The sequence below is a fragment of the Momordica charantia genome (genome assembly GCF_013281855.1).
Source record: "Momordica charantia cultivar OHB3-1 chromosome 10 unlocalized genomic scaffold, Mcharantia_2.0 BLBB01000010.1, whole genome shotgun sequence".
In the NCBI taxonomy this organism is placed as follows: Eukaryota; Viridiplantae; Streptophyta; class Magnoliopsida; order Cucurbitales; family Cucurbitaceae; genus Momordica; species Momordica charantia.
Window position 1 is genome coordinate 18,264,321 of NW_028275158.1, and position 20,003 is coordinate 18,284,323.

At 36.7% G+C, this 20,003-nt stretch overlaps 2 protein-coding genes across 4 annotated transcripts; one reads left to right on the forward strand and one right to left on the reverse strand.

Moving 5' to 3' along the window:
• Positions 1-917: 917 nt before the first annotated feature.
• LOC111013341 (hapless protein) lies at positions 918-7,816 on the forward strand. 2 transcript variants are annotated; one of them, XM_022287773.2, is made up of 4 exons: positions 918-1,282; positions 2,079-2,536; positions 3,223-4,387; positions 4,758-7,816. In XM_022287773.2, the coding sequence occupies exons 2-4, from the start codon at positions 2,355-2,357 to the stop codon at positions 7,668-7,670; spliced, it is 4,260 nt and encodes a 1,419-aa protein (XP_022143465.1). In that variant the 5' UTR covers positions 918-1,282; positions 2,079-2,354; the 3' UTR covers positions 7,671-7,816. The 2 variants fall into 2 exon arrangements, with proteins under 2 accessions (XP_022143465.1, XP_087974805.1); XM_088118679.1 differs by having other exon boundaries at positions 918-1,153.
• A 2,937-nt stretch (positions 7,817-10,753) lies between these two features.
• On the reverse strand, positions 10,754-14,751 carry LOC111013389 (P-loop containing nucleoside triphosphate hydrolases superfamily protein). 2 transcript variants are annotated; one of them, XM_022287824.2, is made up of 2 exons: positions 14,246-14,751; positions 10,754-14,067 (listed from the first exon to the last, which is right to left on the reverse strand). In XM_022287824.2, exon 2 carries the CDS (start codon positions 13,866-13,868, stop codon positions 10,884-10,886), a length of 2,985 nt encoding a protein of 994 aa, XP_022143516.1. In that variant the 5' UTR covers positions 13,869-14,067; positions 14,246-14,751; the 3' UTR covers positions 10,754-10,883. The 2 variants fall into 2 exon arrangements, with proteins under 2 accessions (XP_022143516.1, XP_022143517.1); XM_022287825.2 differs by having other exon boundaries at positions 10,754-14,102.
• Between the last annotated feature and the right edge of the window lie 5,252 nt (positions 14,752-20,003).

Below are 20,003 nucleotides of genomic sequence, written 5' to 3' on the forward strand. Positions count from 1 at the left end.
TTTTGATCTCTAATGACGGAACCAGATGTCTTAATCGTTGAATTATGCTCATAGTAATCACACGCTATTATCATGTGAAATGTAAATTTACGTTGCACAATATTTAGGATTAGAGCATTTTTAGAGTGATTTTGACGAAGCTAAAACTAGTTTTGTAAATTTACAAAACGACTTAACAATCTTAAATGAAAGTAAAGTAATTTTTTACTATGACAAATCACTTCCAAACCATGTCTAATGCTTGACAATAAAATATAATTAATTTTAGAAAATCACAAAACATGCCATGCCATTAGTGAGTTCACATAAATTTAGATAATAGATTAGGTAATTCCACTTCTTAGAAGTTGCTATAAATTTCAAAATTTTCTCTTATATGGCTTAGTTATTAATAAAAAATTTTACCATTTGCTACCTAGTATAATCACATAAACTACCCTTTAACATATGAAGATAATGCTAATGTAAGCTCAACTTTAATTAGTACCTGTAGATATGTTACGAGTTTGAATTTCTCATCCCATTTATTGTATTAAAAAGGAAACACAAGATCAAATTTCATGATGACCACTCATCTTAAGAATTAGTAATTTATATATATTTTTCAGCAGCAAAATATTGTAGGATCAGACAGTTGTCCCGTGAAATTAATCGATATACGCGTAAGTTGATTTGAATATTCACGGATATTAAAAAAAAGAAACATAAGAATATGATTAAAAATAGTAAAATATAAACCATTTAAACTTTTAAAACTGCAAATAAACAGTTGAATAATAAGTTAAAGAATTGATAAAATTATGTATTTTCAAAGAAAGAGCGAGTGGCAGAGCAGGGTAGGTACAGTGTTTAGACAGCTTTCTCTGTATTTTTGTATCCATGTCATTTACAAAATGAGAGAGAGAGAGTGAGAAGAAAGGAAAAAGGAAGAAAATTATGCATCAAAACAAACACTTTTTCTTCTCCTTCCTCTCTCTCTTCATTATTCATTTTTTTTGTTGCGTAAGTTTCTCTCTCCTCCACAAAGTCGGTCTCTTGACGCATATTCACAGATTGGGGAGGTGAATCGTGGTGTGTTTAGTGCTACAAAACCTGCTTTTTTGATAGAGAGAGAAAGCAAGAACCTGATGCCCCTTTGATGTGTTAGTGGGTGGTGCTGTTTTTTTCTCTCCTCTCTCTCTCTCTTCATATTTCTCTTCTTCCCCTTTGTCTATTTCCCCCTTCTGAAGAGACCCTATTTTTCTTTTGAGCTTTGCTGCCAATTTCACCATCAGATACATAGGTTTGTGTTTTCTCTGCTCTATTTCCATGGATCCTCTTCTGGGTCTTGTTTTTCTTAAATTTTCTTCCTTTATTGCCTGTTTTTTGGTTTTTAGTTTTTAGTTTCACTTTCTGGGTTATTTCATGATCTACTCTCACTCCCTCCTCTGAATTTTTTCTCCTCTTTCCATGATTCAAAATGAAGGATCTGAGCTGTGCTGTGCTTGGCCTCTGCTTTTACTTGTTTTCTATTTGATTTACCAATTTCCTTTGTTAAGGTTTAGCTCCTCCACTGTTCACTCCAACAAGATTTGGGGTTTTGTTTCTCTTTTGGGTTTCTAAAAAAGTAGATTTCTTCTTCCTCTCTGGTTTGCTGTTGTTTTTTTGCAGCTCTTCTTTTTACTGATCGGCTCCTTCAATCGGTTGTTTACTTCCTTTTCCTTGGTGGGTTTTGTCTCTTAATATGAAATCTCTCCAGATTTCATGCCTTTCCACTTCTCCCTCTTGATCTTCCAAACAGAAACCATCATATTTGGAACTTTACAGCCCCAATTTTGAGCACTATTTTCTGGGTTTATCCTCATGAAATGACCTTCAAAACTCAGTAAAAATTTTCTTTGTTCCTTCTCTTGTTTCTGCTTTTGGAACTACTTCTTCCCTTGTTTTTTCGATTTTCACGTCAGAGGCTTTCCAAAATCTTCATTCCCACCACATAAAATAACGTTCTAGCTAGTTCTAGAGCCTTCTATTCTGCCTCTACTCGCTTGGATCTCTCTTGTAATTCATGATTTCATGTCCATTTCTTCTCTTTTCAACAGGTTAATGGATGAAGATTCTGGTGGGGTTGCTCGATCTTCCTTCTTCTGGGTTTCTGCTGCTTTGTGGTGAGGAAGAATTTTGAGCAAAAGAAGGCTGAAGAAGGAGAGAGAGAAAGAGAGAGAGAGAGAGAGAAAAGACTGTACTTTTCTTTTAAAAATATATATGCTGAAGTCTAAGTTAAAGATAAGGCCTAGCAGTGGAGACAGTAGTAGAAGTAGTAGAGCTTGTGACTGTTTGGAAAACAGCACAAGATCATTAGAGAAGCTTTTCATCAGATGTTATCCATTGAAAACCCTCCACCAGATCCCCCATACCAGCAGCAGCAACTGAGAATCAACAACCATGATGATGATGATGAGAGGGCTTCTCAAAACCTTCCCTTGCCAGAGGAGGAGGATCCATCAAACGCCGCCGTTCTTGACCACTCTTCCACTACATTCTCAAACTTCTCCTTGAGGTAATAATAATCATAATATTTCTTTTTCCTCTGAATAGTGACTCCTTTTCCTCTTCTCTGGTTTTGGTTTTGTTTGTTTTTTTAAAACTCACTCTAAAGCCGTAAATTTCTCCTGTTTTTCTATTTGATGATCTTAAAGTTTTGAGCCCCATATCTCTGGAAAAATCTCTGTTGGGGTAGATCCACTTGGTAAATTGTTGCTTGCCTTCTTGTTTCTTAGCCCCACATGGGGCCTCACTCTTAAGACTTTTGCTTCTCAATGGGTTCATTTTATCTGTTTCATTCTTCACTATCTTCTTAACATATAAACTTTTTTCTCACTTATAATCTTTGCCTTTTTTCTTCCTTGATGCTACTGTGGATGTGGAATTCATATAGTCAGGTCATTGTCCTCTCTCTAGACCTATGCTTTTGTTACCTTTTAATTTATTGTTTGTCTTCTTTTGTTCTCACCATAACATGTATGTTGCATACTTGGATAACATGAATTCACTTTGTTCAGTTGCGTTCTAGATCATATATTGATGTGAAATGTCTAATTTATTGAGATTTTGGTTTTTGTGAACTTTTTGTTCTCTAAGCTGTTGAACTAAAGAGTTGTTAGTTAGTTGTAATGAGTTTTTGAGCTTTGTGAGAGTTAGTATGCATGGGTCGTTATTGATGACAGAATGGTTTTAATGATGCAGAGATTATGTCTTTGGTGCTCGGAGCAAGGATATCCAAAACAACTGGCCATTTTCCCTCAAACATTTGCAGCTTTGTTTGAAACATGGTGTAAAGGATTTGTTACCACCTTTTCAATCTCCGGATCTCGTGAGAAACCAGTGCCTCGTGCAGTGTGGAGGTGGAAGTTCTACATCAGAGTTCCAAGATATAAGTGTTTTTGATGGGGAGTTTTCTGGGCGTAAAGAACATGGAGAACTAGACACTTCAGATGCTAAGTTGGATGAAAAGCAAGTAAGCACTTGCATTGAATCAAGTTCATGGAGATGTGAAGGAGAAAACAATGGTTTCTCTTCCACCATGACAAGCATCTCGCAGCCCCAAAAAGAATTGGTTTCCACAAGTGGACCATCAAGTTCATCTTTGAAAACCGATCGTTTATTGGAAACCCCGGCTGAAGTGGAGACTAGTGGTTTTCTGGAATCTGAAAAGAACGAAAGTAAAATCAAAGCCTCTGGTAAAAGGTGCAAGTTAATCAGAAAATCTACTAATCACACTGACCAAACATCGGCTGCAGATATTGCTATGAGTTTTAGTACCGTATCGGAGTCGATGGCTTCAAAAATATGCCCTGTCTGCAAGACTTTCTCCTCTTCATCAAACACCACTTTGAATGCTCATATTGATCAGTGTCTTTCTATAGCATCAACTCCTAAGTGTACATCAGACTCCAAACTCACGAGGTATAGGATCAAGCCAAGGAAGACGAAGTTGATGGTAGATATCTATGCTACAGCTCGTGTTTGCACGTTGGAAGAGCTCGACAGAAGAAACGGTACAGCTTGGGCTTCTTTATCAGGCCTTCCTGCTCAGGATATTGAAAATTGTCAGGCTAATGGAGGGAAAAAGCAGAAAGTGGTGCCAGTTCATCCTGAGGACATTGGTAATTCTGGTTCAGTTTATATTGATGCCAATGGAACTAAACTTCGAATTTTGTCCAAGTTTAATTCTCCTTCATCGGTGCTGAAAGTGCAAGACGATGATCTTGGTTCAAGGAAACTCAGAGGATTAAAGGCAAGAAAGCTCCATTCAGCCAAAAAGAAAAAATGCCATACATCAAAACATCACAAGTATTTTAAAGTAGCTGCTCAAGGCAGAAAAGTTTCATCTCAGAAGTGTATTTCTCAGGTATATACCACTCATCCTAAACTATAGATTTCAACATTTTAGGACTTAAGTTTTGGCATCTGGATTCTTCTGGGAACTGGAAAATTCACATAAATTTATGGTGAAAATGAGGTCATTTTTGCCGTTTCTGTTCCTTTTCTGTGTTCATCCATTCTCTTTATGTCGAATTTTGCTTCAACAAGCATTGACAAACATTAAGGGGGTATAATTTTGAGTATGATGTTATAGTTAATTTTTTACTATTCATGGCAATGGTTAGAATTACAATCACTTTAAGAGGAGGAGCTTCTCTGCAAATTTCTAACAATATGGCATGCTCATATAGCCTTGTATTGTTGCTGAGTTTATTTTTTCTTGACCGATTGACAAGGTTCAAGAAGCGCACAACCAGCGGAAAGGAAGTAGTAGCTTGGAGGTACATAAAATAACAAAGCAAGCGAAACCCCATGATTCTGGAACTTTACAACAGTGGGCGTGCTCAAAAAGAACCAGAGCCAGTAAGAGCACCAGAAAAGAAGGCTATCAACCTTCTACATTTAAATGGCACGTGCCTCATGGAACGGCAGTTGATACTGATCGATCGGTTTTGGCCAACTCGTTTATTGAGAGAAGTCAAGTTCAGGATCAGACCAATTTTTCTGAGAATTGTGTTTCATCTCCTGAAAGCAGTGAGAGAACCGATTACACGGAGTACGAAGCCCCTATTTCAGATATGGGAGGGTGGTCTCCTGTGAGGAGGAGTTTGAGAAGTTCATTTTCTGGAGAAATGATCGATAGCGGTTCTCTGATGCAAAAGAAAAAGATTACCAACCATCTGAGGAAAGGTAGCTATTTTGTTGGCAACAACTGCTTATTGAAACCTCAAAATGCCAATGGGAAAATCATGAAAAATTATCCGGCATCTGATGTGCCACCTGGTTCTAACAACAAATTGTCTAGGAATTGGCATGAAAATGCACTAAAAGCACGGAGAAAAGAGGTCCTTGCCAGCAGCCGGTCATCTATTACCGGATCCAAGTCTCCTGAGTTCAATAGAATATCTACCTGTGAGAAGCCTGGGGACCATTTTGGGTCACATGTGGAAGAAGAGATAACTGCCTGGCATTCTGAATTAGATCACAGCCATAGTTTATCAGACAGAAGTATCGATAGTCAATCCGAAAAGGAAGAGGTTACTGAAGTGGTATCTCCTAAAGTAAGTAGTGAACTAAAAAACAGAAGCAAGAGAGAAGCAATGAGCGAAGCCATATCTCTGAGTAGTTCGGAGTCAGAACCCAAATATGACAGGCATCATGAGGAGGAAAATATGGATTCTCATGTTAAAATGGGTGCTGAGTTTCAAGAAAAAATTGAGAGCCTTGAACTTGCTAGTAAGGAGAGTTTGTTTCATGAAGATGTCAGTGTGGATTCTTCTTCAAAGCTAGCTCCAAAGGAGAGCTTCATGTGCTTTTGTAAATCTATGGATCCTCAGTTTTTGAAGTCGAACAGCAACGCCAAGATTCGGTGTGGCATGCCACAATCTACTCAGAATTGTTCATGCTCCTTCTATGGAGATGGGACGAAAGGCGGTTTCAGTGAGTCAAGTTTTGGTCATGGACAAGAAATGTTTTTTGCTGATGAAGACTGCAGTGCCATGATTGGGCATGATGTTCATAATGGAAGAGAATTGGATTCTGAAGTCAGGCGAGGAAAATCTTGTTTTGAGGTCGATCCGATATCTATTCCGGGACCTCCGGGATCATTTTTGCCAAGTCCCCCCCGAGACATGAGATCTGAAGAATTTCGAGGAAATTCCTCATTAAGCAATAGCTGGGTTCATTCTTGCCAAGATCAGCATGATTTGATTGATGGGGATTCATCGGGTTCGCCTATTTCTGCAACATCAACCATCTCTAACTCTGCAGCATCTAGATCTTGTTTGAAGCTTAATAATTCATATGGAGTATCTGATGTATTTCATGATAAACTAGGGTCGGTATCTCCAAATGCTGGTGCTTTGCCTTTTGTCGAAAATGATGTTGGCTTGCCTCATGTAACTTGTATGGGAGATGGAAGGACAAATGGTGATATGTTTAAAACCAACAAGTTATCCGTCGAAAGGGGAACTCTCAGTGTCGTAAATGATGCCCAGCCTTGCCGTTGTCAGAGGGTTGGCAGAATGTCTCACAGCATCAATGTAACTTTTCAAGAACCACAACTGATAAGGCATCAGGCATCGCGTTTGGAAACCATGCCAGTGATGGAAAGAAAGCAGATAACTTACAGTCTGAATGGTAGACCGAACAGCTTCGACATTCTGCCTGAAGCGTCTTCATTGGGCAATTGCCGACATTCATTATCCGAGAATATGGAATTCCCAATCGCTAAGTCGTCTTTGAAGGCCCATCCTTCAGATGGTTTCTCTGATCCAGGATCAAGATTTTCAAGGAGTAAGTGCGAGCCTGCCAGTCCAGCTACTTCTAATCCTGTACTCAGGTTAATGGGCAAGAATTTGATGGTGGTAAACAAAGATGAGGAAGATATCCCTATGCCAGTTAAGCAGCAGCATCCGCAACTTAACCACGTCTCCTCTACTCAGGCTCCGAGTTACGTTAACAGTTCCTCACAAAATACTCGAAGCTCCTTTCCTCATTGGCAGCATCAAGATTCCTTGAAAGATCAAAATGCAGGTAATGTGTTCGGGTGGAGTCTTGATGTAAGGTTGTCGAAGGGCTTCAGGAACCCAGCAAATCTGAACATGCCACCATCACATGTTCGAGAACCAGCCGCTTTGCTTCTGAAGCAGCAGACAGATAGCGAGCATACAGCCTCGCGGGCATACAAAAGCGACTACAATCTGCATTCTTGCATGAGCGAAGCACCGAACCAACCTGAGCGCAAACTAAACGAAGCATCTGTGTACAACACAAATAGAACCACCATCAAAATGCCTGATCATCATCATCAGCAGATGAATGCCATCAAGGAAATTAATCCAATGGGTGATGCTTCTTCTTACTGTGAAGCCAGATTGATGGCCAATGATCCAAAATACCCTGGAGGCATGATGACTACTCTTCAAATTATAGCACCTGGTGTTTCAATCCCCTTCACTTCCAGTGGCAATCCGTTACATGTAAATCCATATTGTTATCAACCAAAGGAGGGTTCAAATCCTGATAAACACACGACCGCACGCAGTTCGAGTTTTCAGTCAGTCCTGTCCGGGAAAGACCACACAAGTCCCGTGAAGTGGGATTGTACTTCGGAAGCACCGTACGTCTGCAGGAGGGGAGTCTTTTAGTAGGGGCTTTGTTATACATCCACAAGAAAAGAGTTTATTAACTCAAGATCTTTGCTCATTGTAGTTTCTGCTAGGCAAGTTCGTTCGTTCGTGCCATCGAACAACAATCCAATGTTTCTTGCAAAGTTTGGTTGTTTTTTTCGGTAGCCAAATGCGTTTTTTTGGGGATATGCTCATAGACTTGTGCTGATGGACAGAAAAAGAAATGACCTTCAGCGACGACAAAAGCAGAGCGGTTGACAGTGATACACATTTTACCAGATGATGAAGATACATACAGATGGAGATTCAGAGAGGGGGGAGTGGCTGTGTTATTAAGCCAGTTCTAAAGCTATGGAAGAGATTAGGATATAAATATATATAAATATATATATATATATATATATATATATATATATGTACAAGTGGTTTTCAAAGAATAATCGTATCGAACCTTCGACCAAAACGTAATGGAACCGAGCTTTCCCGATGTTTAATATCTTTTTTTTTTCCTGTTCAGCCTTACCCAATTTCTCATACGTTTGAATTCATGACAACCATTTATTTTGCTAGTCTAAAAGGCTCCACAGATTCAACACACACATGACATATAGCCTAAAGAAACAAACAAACAGAAGGAAAAAGGAGATTCCTTGACAGTCGAATCAAATCAGTAGCAGCCATTAGTGAGTAGAACATCACAAGCTTTAGATTAACTTCCATTACTGTATTGAACATGAAGATTAGTTGACATCTTGTCATTTGATGGAATCCCTCTCTCTGTCTCACAAGATTGATTTTTGATCATACAAGCGAGTATTTTGATGAGAACAGAAAAGGGCGAGTGTTATTTTGCTAATTTGATGTCCTTTGGTGGTTTGGCACAGAAGAGATCTTAGAGATCTTTTTTTTCCCTTGAGAACAATAATTTGGGGATACGGGGATCGAACCTCTGACTTCGAAGGAAGAAATACATGTCAATTAATATTGAGCTATGCTCATGTTAACAATAGAAATGATAGAAGAATGGGTAGAGAAGAGAAGAGAAGAGAAAGCACGCTCGCATGCAAAGGTGGCAGCTGGACCATGAAATATATATATCCATTAAAAGCATTCAGAGCAGTAAGAGAAAGAGAGAAAGGAGAGAGAGAAAGAGAGGAGAGAGAGGGCACTACTTTAAGAAGAGAAGGTAAAAAAAAAAAGGAGATGTGATACGGATGTTGGGAATATTTGCAGACAGGAATGGAAATGGAGGGCTCTATCTAGCCCTTTTCACTTTTTGATCAATATGGTTCTCTCTCTCTCTCATCACTCCATGGAAGCAAAACTTTTTTTTTTTTTTTTCTCTTTGGCAAACCATCATTAAAGCCATGTTTTGTGTTTCCAAGTTGTGTGCTTCTAACTTTTTATGAAATGGGTTTCCACTAGGCTATTGCTAAATCTAAAAATTTAAGTTGTTGATATGAGTTGGAGAGTAGAATCATTATTAGTCGGGAACGAAACGACAATATAGTGGACTTAGTAACATAGATTTCTTACTTTGTTAAATTACTACTACATCGAAAAGTTTAAGTCGATAGATTATGATGTATTTGATTATAGGTATATAAACTCTTAACACTCTCCGACTTGTGAGCTTAGGAATTATCATCAAATCTAAAAAGTTGGAACAACGTGATTTATACCGTTGGATATATGAGAGAGGAACACAAAAATGTATCGAGGAATACAAAAATGTATCTCAAACTTATATAAATTATTAAGGACATATAGATTTTGAATCTACATCTAAAAATTATTAGAAAGTAGTTACATTCGATAATTTTTTCAGGACCTTTTGCTTTGATACCATGTTAAACTCTCATTGCACAAAAAACATAAGACAATAAGTTAGTGGTATATTTAATCTTTTTTTAATACATAAAATCTTAATTAAATACTATTTTGGTTTTCGTGGTTTCATAACATTCATTTTAGTCAATGTAGTTTTGAAAAGTGACCAATTTGGTTCTTATTTAAAAAATTTGAATACAAATTTTATAATACAATTTATGCCTATGTTTAGAAATTTAGCAAGTAAAATATCATGCTAAAATTATAATCGAAAAAAGTGAATAAAGAGACCAAAATAGACATTTTGAAAGTATAGAGACTAAAAAAAAAGTTAAATGTACAATAATCGAAATGAACCGTTTAAAAGTACAACAACCAAAATAAATTGTAGAAAGTATAAGAGCTAAAATAGTATTTAAATCTCCGTGTTAGAGCGGTAATAAAATACATTACTTAGTTGCATGGTGAGACGATGTAGACATCTCCCAAAACTTTTTCTGTGCGTAGAAAATGGAGCCATTGCAATTGTGGACCACTTTACATATGGCTTAGTATTGCCCTTCAAAAGCTTTGAAGATTATTAACATAAACAAATTGACCACTCGTGGGGCTCTCTAAACATTTCATATTGCCGACTCACAGCTGCATCTGCATGGATCATCCATCACTCGCCAGCTTTCCATGCCCTGTAATTAGAACCTCTGAATTTCCCTGCCTTGCCTTGAAATAATTGGACCCTAGTTAAAACATTCAGTTCCCTGTCTGAAATTTCATGTAAAGTGGCCCCCGCCCGGACTACGGTGCGATCGAAGTTTTCTATTGGTTAAAGTGGAAAAGATGACTGTGACTTCTGAGCCGAGGATGCTCTTTGGAATGGACATAGGAACATGTGTTGACATACCAGATCTGCTAATGCTCCTGAGTTGATGCGATGTATTTCGAGCTTTGATTATTGGTATACCGATATGTCGAGCCATCGCTCATGACAGAGTAGTGAAGTTTGAATTTGAAGCAAGTGGGTATTAGAGAATGGTTTTCTGCTATATGTGTTTTTGGGTAAGTCATTTGTGAGCCAAGTATTAAGATAAGCTTTCAGGCATTAGTTGAAATGCTTTATAAGTTTTAAATGCCAAAACCTTATCCCACTGTGGTTCCCTCTTTGTCATTTTGTTTATCACAAACTATAATTTAATCCATTCTAGTCAAGAAGTTGAAGAAGAATTTACAAAACTAAAGCATTTTATCAGTTCATCCCATTTTTCTTATGTCAGTTAAACTAGAATGGCAGAGAGAACAGTGACATTTATGACAATATGACCCATAAATCTGATTTTACATACAAACACTTGATAACTGAACTATCAAAACTAGTTTACCAAGTGTCCTGGACTATTAACTACATCAGATCTTGCTCCGAAGTCGAACGATTTTCGCTAGCGTTTCTTGAGATGCCAAGGTTTGGGCATGGTTGTGTCCCAACATGACTGTTCTGATACTTATGCAGGTTCTGCATAGTTCTTCGGCGCTGTCGAAGTGTCCGCCTCTTAGTAGTAGCTTTGCTCGGGTTTCGAGCAATGTAGCTTTCAGTAATGTCACGTCCTGCCATACGTATTCGTCGACCCGCTGGAAGCCTTGGAACTTCTTCTTCCAACATAAGGACCCTTCACACCAGTCTTGTATTTGAGATACAAATGACTTTTCTACTTCTTCAAGTGCATTTGTGCAGACCTTCAACAACTCTAGTGCTGAGTTGCATCTCGAAAAGGTCGTGAACGCCCGAATCGCCAAGGGGAGGGCAGTCTTTTTTATGTATAGGACCATATCGACAGCCTTTAGTTGTACAAATGGAGGTTCGGATTTGAAACCGAAGACGAGAAACGCAGAAGCCCATAGATGATCCAAGTTTGCCATTGTGTTACTACTAGATTTCCTTACCCCTTGAACTATGGACTTGGCAGCTGATAAACCCTCCTTTCTTTTGGCAAACACTTGAGTTATGGGATGGAATTGGATCCAACAACCTGGCTGCTTGTTTGCTTTTCGGGCGAGTCCGAACTTGATCAGAAGAAGGGCAGATTCTTCCTCACTCTTCCAAGCTTGTGAAGCCATACAAAAGGAGCAACAACCAAACATGAGGCTCAGATATTTGCTCCACTTTTTTAACCCTTTTCTTGAGACAGCCATATCCTTTGCTGCTGTGGCTAGAACAGATACCGAAACAGGCGCTGGGGCGAACCAGGCCCCGACCAGAAATATTCCTGATGCCAGTGGTCCATTTGTTTGCTCTAAGATGGAGAAAGAGAAGTAAATGATCTTCATCAGGAAGGGATTGTTTTTGCAATAGTGTTCTTCGTTTATACTTATGTAAGAGCAGGGAGAACAGTCATCGATCGGAACTTGCTCGATAGCTTCGAAAAGAGAAGATGGGGCGATTGCGAGCTCACAAAGCAGCGACCCGATCACCCAAAGACCATATGTCAACCTTCCAAGTTTCTCATCAAACTTCCTCAGATATTCCAATTCATCAGCAGGGTATTCTTTTTTCCTTCTTCCTCTCATCAAAACCATTGCATCAGCCAAGGGCAATGGATGGATATTAATCATCCGAAAACTTGTCACCTTAGCGAGTCTCGTCGTGATGATCACATGAGATCCCCCGGTGTTCCTCGGCAACAAATCGTTCAAATCTTTCCCTTCCCACCAATCCTCCTCTGCCTCAAGATTGTCAATGATCAACAAATATGGCATGTCTCCAAACAGCTCCCTCTTGACTCTCTTGAATGCCTCAAGTTCTTGCTCCTCAAAACTCCGAAACCGCCCTCTATCCTTTTCGGCATCTGCACTTATATCCAATCCCAAGTTCAAAGACAGATTCAATATGTTTTGTCGAAAGTACCGAGCTTCCCCACCGACCCATAAAACCATCTTATATCTTTGGGAGTATCTATAAGCAAATTCCAGAGCGAGCTCTGTCTTTCCAATTCCAGGGACCCCATTAATGCAGACTATGCCGCCGCTCAAGCTCTTGTGATTCCCACTCTTCACCATTTCCTTGTGTTTTAATTTCTTGAATGAATTTCTTCCTTTAACTGGCTCAACCCAAGTCTCTAAAGTTGGATTATCAGACCTCCCTATCTCCAAATTAATGAATCTACTTCCCCTCACTGTAACTGGCTCACTTTCTTCATCTGCTAGGCCTTCAGATTGCTGGCTGGCATTGCCTTCAGCGGTCGGAAATGGAAGCGGAACCGGAACTGCACTGTCTTGCTTTTGACAACTTCTGCTTCCAAACAGAGTGGTTTCCATTTCCATAATCTCCTTCTCCCTCCCCACAAAGCATCTGTTTCTTGGGAATGGCAGCTCCTCAAATGTTTCAACATCACTTTCAGTACTCATCCTCCCAAGCTTTGCCCTTAAAATCCCAGCTGCTTTAGCTACACAGCTTCTCCAATTACCTTCATTGGCTTCCAACTTGTACTCATGGGACTTCATTAATCCCTGTACTGTCTCTTTGTACTCTTTATCCATGGAATTGTAGTTGAGAAAGCTCGAGATCTCAGACGACTCCATGTCGAAAAAGAAGGGAATCAAATTCTTTTTCTGTGCAAAGAATCTCACCTCTTCCAAGGTGAAATGGTTGTGGAAGCTTGAGCTTGTGAGGACGACGACCCCAAATGTCACAGAGCCAATAACCCGGTCGGCGATCTCGTGGCTCTGGTTATCGGAGTACTTGGACCGGTCCGCGACGAAGCAGGCAATCCCTTGAAGCTCAAGTTCTGATTTGAGCCATTTACAGAAGCGCAGCAGGCCAGGAGCATTCCCGTGGAAGCCAATGTAGACATCACAGCTTCTGAGCTTTGATGTGGAAACGGGGGAGAGCGGGCCGCCCCCTTTGGCGAAGGAGATCCGGGGGACTGGGAAGGAGAACGAAATGCGCGGCGGAGCGGAGTCGGAGACCGGAACACAAGCCACAAACTGAAGCTTAGAATCAGGTGAGTCATCGGAATATTCATATTGGTCCGACGGAGGAGTATAGGAACTACTCGGAATATCCTCAGAATGAGAGACCAGCGGTGAGGGACACGTCAGCGCCGCCGTGTTCTCCGCCGGATTAAGCTTCTCTTCTGGTTTTGGGACCACCGCCCTCGGCGATATGTACGGCGACTGCAGAGCCGAAACAAACGCCGACGACGGCGGCGATAGAAGGGAAGGAGAGTTGTAAGGGGAGGATTCGATTGAGATTTTAGGGTCCGGCAATGCCAAATCGGAAGGGGAAGTTCCCGGCGGTTTGCTGCCGGAAGTTGGTGCTATTTTGATGGTGAGACCGGTGGAAATAATCTCCTCTGTCGCCGGAGCAGACTCTGCAGCGACCCCATCAGAATCCATGAATCCGAGCTTTCACAACTTGGAAGCAGATCTAATTTCACAAAGTTTTCAGCTCATTCACTCCCACATAAGCTTAAGTTGAATGCAACAGTAAGAGCCTGGGCCTTTCTCCGTCCGACCGCCGGTGCGAGGGTTCCTCCGAGCCAATCCTTCGCTTACTAAAACCTCCATTGGAGGGCATGAAGGAACTCAGCAAGCTCTAGAAACAACGAAGGATCAAACTCAAAATCAAAGCTACACAAAAACAGAAAAACAAAATTGAAAGATGGGTTTTCGATTTACAGGAAGAACACAAAGCATGAATCAGAAATCACATTTTTCAATCCAAACCCACGACCAAAAACCAAAAAAAACCCAGAAAAATTGCCGTAAATTACCTCGGCACTGCTTCATTGACGGCCTAGAACAACATCATCATCATCAGAACAAGAAACTCACCTCTCTACCTCTCTTAGTCTCTCGAAAGAATGGATCTGAGGGGCATTTGAAGAGAACACAGAGAGAAATGGGAAGAAATGGAATAGTTTAGCATTTAGCCGCAGCCATGGCGAAAATAAAATAAAGAGAAAACGCCTCGAGTTGGGGCAATTTCTTTTTGTTTTACGTGCGATTGAATTCCATTATGAATCAGAAAGGGTAAAAAAATAAAAGGGTCACTCGCAAATCACAGAGACCGAAGATTGGTCAGAGGAGGGTGAGGGAAAAAGGGAGCAACATTGGGAGTGGAACCATGGATGGGCTGTGCTGTGGTAGTGGGTTTCAGAATTTTCAACTGAAAATCTTGAGGGGGAGTCTGCAAATCAAATGGAGGAGAGAGAGGAGAGAATTGAAATGAAAATGAAAATGAAAATGGGGTTTGATTGATGAAAATTTTGAATGGCTGAGACAATCTGACAAAATTTGAAACAATCTGCTGTGGTAATTGTACCAAAAGACCAGTCCAACTGAAGCAGATGCTCAGTAATGGATTGTTTGATAGCAACCATTTTCCCCCACTTTTTTTATTTTGTTGCTTAAATTACATTTCTATCCAACTAGTTTCTTTTTATTTTGTTCTATGAACTTAAAATTACCTGTAAGATTATTAAAATACATAGTCGATGCGAACATAGTTGCATTTATGTTATGATTTGACCATTACTTTACATTGAGGAAATGTGGAGCGGAGATTTTAACTTCTGATTTTAAATGAAGGAATAGATGTCTTAATTAATAGTTTTTAAAAAAAAATGATAAGTCGAGATATTAAAATCTCCGAGAGAGTAAGTTTCAAATCAAAATGTTTGTGTGCCTCTTTCCTTACTCTTCAGGGTATTTATTTGAAAGGAAAGATAACTATTGGAGTCGTGTGCTCAATTGGACGGTTATTTCCGAGATTTTAGGCATGAGATAGGTTATGAGGCGGGAATACGGTTAAACGGTCCATTCAAACGTTAGTGATTAGTTCGCTAACTTTCCTTGCTACAGAGTCATTAAAATTTAGATATTCAAACTTTCTTTGTAGGCAACACTTGCAAAGTTAAGTTGTTAACCAAATGATGACGTGTCTTATGATCAATTTGATCTTCATCATTGATGTTCGTGTTGGCCTCATGTTGCAACTCTTATTGGGAGTGTCTGTATTCAAAATCAAGAGTCAAACAAAATCGATCTTATTAGGATAGGTTGAATTATACTTATGGATCGGTTTGGTTTCTTAGAGTATAAAATCAGTTAATATAATTGATATTTTTAAAGGTTAAAAGATTAAAGAGATATAATCTTAAAAATTCAAGCTCCAAATTTATAGTTTTTTTTTAAACATGTCCAAATTTATAGTTTCACCTAAGATATTTAAATTAATGATATTTACATTGTAGTTGAAGGACAATAACTAAAGCATAATTAAGCAAATGTTTAAGAGCCAAAATATAATTTAAGTAACTTTTATATTATGATTATTTTTTAAAATCATGGGTTTAAGCTGTCAATATGGAGGTACACATCCAAAAGTTAGCTATAATAATTTAATCCCTATAAACTTAAAAAGATTAATTATTAAATATTTTATGTTAAAAAATTGTTGTTAAGTGAAACAATTTATCTTTGATTATTTTAGTTGCCAATATTAAATAATATCCTCAACCAATTTTTTATTGTACATGTATTTGTATATTTAATTTACTCTTTGGTACGTTAAAGAGTCTTACGATCTAGAATTCAAATATAAAATTTTTTTATTATTTCACATTATTTGTCTAAGTACAAAAAAAAAAAACAAACAAAAAAGGCTCACACATTATTTGCCGAGCATAGTTTAATATATACATTTTCGTCAAAGGTTGGAATCTCCACTCCCACATAAGGTTGAATTTCAAAAAAAAAAATCAAATATTTAATTATAATATTTTAAAATTATAGTTATTGAATTGTGCTAAATATATCAAATAATCTTGTAAAAAAATTAATTATAAATTTGGTCATCGCTATTTTAAATTCTCAAATTTAACTTGTGTTTTAATACTTAGACATTAAGTCTTTACATGAAAACAATGGTGAGTAAAAAGTTTATTTAATGTGTCATTAAATTATTGTTTATTAATATATATGGACATGGACAAACTACTCGAATATGTGATGAAAATAAATTTCTTGTTATGCATATTAGATTTTTTTGACGCGGAAATTGAATTTCGATGCGATGAGTAAAATAAGAGAGACATGCCTGCATGTCTAAATATTTTTAAGTCTTGACATGTCAATAATTCGATGATACATCAAAATTTTGTTAACAAGTTTTAATATTTTTTTTCCATGAAATAATCCAAGTGAGACCTTTTAAAACATTAAAGACTCCTTTGTTTTATAAGTTGTGATTATATGTTTGAGACATATATTAAATATCCATTTTTATTTTATAGAACTATCAAATGCTTATATATAAATGAAATCTACTTATTTCCTCGAAATGAGAGGTCGTGAAATCTACTTATTTTTTCGAAATTGGAAGTTTCAAATATATATGTATATAGAATGACTTAAATACGCATATATAAACAAAATAAATAGAGGATTCTTTGGCAAAATGAGGTGGCTACTTGGGCTCGAGACATTAGTCAAGCTCCTTCCTCTCTATTTTCTTTATGCATGTTTGTCTTGGGATTGGTGGAGCCAAAACAATGGAGAAATTGAAGAAAGGAATAAAACTGAAAGGAAGGAGCTCTAGGAGCCATACTGGACGAGAGGACACTAACGTCTCAATGCTGTGACAAATAGGCGGAAAACAAAAGGCGTGTGTGTTTGGTGCCTGATGCCGGTGATGTTCATATCATTGATAGATGCTACGTTGCGACAATGTTTTTAAATACCTTGTTTCGATTTAGGTTTTGGTTATTATGTTGGTGCATAATTAAATGGCGGCCAAAATAGGGTTGGTGCACAAATTTAGATGGATGTGAGGCGGTGTTTGGCAGAGCAGTGCAAAGTTCGAGATCTCAGGTCGTAGTGCATCGTCGACAATCAGTTCTCGAGCATTGGTGACGTTTTTCATTCCTGTATTTTTAGGATTCTATTGTTATAGTTACTAGAAATTAGGTTACTTAGCTAGTATAAATTGCTTATATCGATTATTGCGCTTTCTATACATTCTTTTATTGTATGTTTGGATTCTATTTCCCTCCAGAAACGTGGAAGGAGAATTTTCTTGATAAGTAAGGGTGTGTTTGGTTGGTAATCAAAAAACAGAAATTTGAAAACAATGAATTCAATGAAAACCAGAGTTGTTTCAGTGTTTTCATATATGTATTTGGCAGCGGATTTGGTAATTGAATCTCAATTTAAACAATTGTTCAATGTTTGTTTAGTAATATATTTGTAAACTAGAAGTAGTTGCAAACTAAATTTTAGTTTAATCTAAACTTATAATAATTAATTTATTAACATTTTTTTTTATGAATTTTGTATAATTGTTATTTTATAAGGTTATATAATTTAGAATACATTATATTTTACATGTTTTAATTTTAACAAACATAAAATGAGTTTATAATATGAAGTAATATATTTATCAAACTTTTTATCATTTTTAATATAATTCTGTATTTTCAAAATTTTAAATTCTGAATCTGAAAACACTGAAAACATACCAAAATCATTTTCAGAATTTCTATTGTTTGAATCACATCATCCGAAAACAGTTTTAAAAAACAAATATCCAAAATCCTGCCAAACCCTTATTCATTGGATCCATTTGATTTAGTAAATCTGAAAACAAAAAATAGGATCCGAGTTTCCAACCAAACAGGTCCTAATTTTCCCGGTCCTTTTAAGGATGTCCCTCTGCTTTGGCTTTCTGATTTTCTACCCTGACTTCTAAAGACTTCTGTGGTCTAAATGGTTGTTGGTAGGTTCTTTAATTAAAAAAAAAAAAACCATCAACCATGAGTTTTTTTTATCACTCTCCACTATAGATGGGGCTTTTATTCGTGGAAGATGAATAGTAAATAAATAGCATAATTAATTAATTGATTCATGTTTATTAATTATAACTTTTTATTTTTAATTAACTATTGATTAATTATTAACATCAATATATTGTTTAAACTTAAGACATTTTAATTAGTATATATATAATTAATATTTCATATTATTCATTTAATTATTTATTATTAGTACTTTAATTTTATTTATAAAAATTAATTCTTTAATTAACTCATACTTGTTTAATTGACTTAGTTACTTATAATTAATATTTTAAATAAATACCAATTTTAGTTTATGGTTACATTAATTTATTCCCTTAAATGTTCCAGAAGAAAATTATTCCCTTAAATATAATTAGTTGATTAAATAGAATTTCCATGAACAAAACTGGCAAAACAGACATTTAATTATCATATTTAATATCTCAATCATTTAAAATTCAGACATTTAACTCCAAACGGGGCATTAAAGTAAAATTGAAAATTTTTAAATACTAAAAAAACTAAATTAATAATTACTTGCCAAGGGAACATAGCTCAACAACAATTGACATATATTTTCAACTACAAGAGATTGTGAGTTCGATCTCCCATTCCATATTTATCTTTTCGCTATTTGTTAATAAGTTTAAATTTTATATGCCAATTTCAGTTTAGCTCAACTAGTTGAGACACTTATTTATAATTAAAAGATACTTGAACATAGCCCAATTGTTTGAGACATATATCTCTAATCATGAGTTCTAATCGTCATCCCGCATGTCGTACTAAAATAAAGATGTGTAAGTTTTGGTTTAACGGAGTAGTTATAAAATGACTATGTATAGATAACATGAAATAATTTCCAATTTGATGAGGGGTCAAATTGAAAATATCAAAACGCTGTAATTGACCAATGGTTTTCTCTCATCTCCTCAAAGAGAACCTGCTTCCTCTTCTACGAATATACAGAGTAGAAACCAGAGGAAAATCATTCGACATTCAATTATGGATCAAGGTATGCTCCCGCTTCTTTGGTATTAATTCTCTTGAATTGAAATGGAAACTCAATCAATGGATTTTAAGTTTTGGGTTTTAATTTTACCCAACATATAGTTTCTTTTTGTGAAAATTTAGGGTGCGTTTGGTTGGCGATCTAAAAACATGAATTTGAAAATTAAGGATTTAATGGAAACAAAAGTTGTATTCTATATATTTAGTGTTTTCGAATATGTGTTTGATAAGAGATTCAGAAATTGAATATGACTTTAACGAGGCATTGAAAACAATAAAATATTATTTTTGTTTTCCCTTGTTTTTTGTTATGAAAATTGTTAGAATTAAAAAGGAAAAAGAACTATTTTATCTAATTGGTTGAGATTGAGATTGTATAATCTTTTGAGTTTTTTGAAGTAATCATTTGACTTATATATCTTATGATTACCATGATATTATTCACACCATTTAGGTTAAATATCAAAATAGGATTAAAAGTTATTAATATCATTGTCTTACCATGTGATATTTGAGGGTGACTTTCCTTTTTCTTTCTTTCTCAAATGTTTTAATTTGACTTTTAAATCTTAAAACTTAATAAAATTTCTCCCGGTGAAAGAAATTATGGCCTCCAAATTTAGATTATTTATTCAATTTCACTTTTCGCCTTTTTATATATATATATATATATATATATATA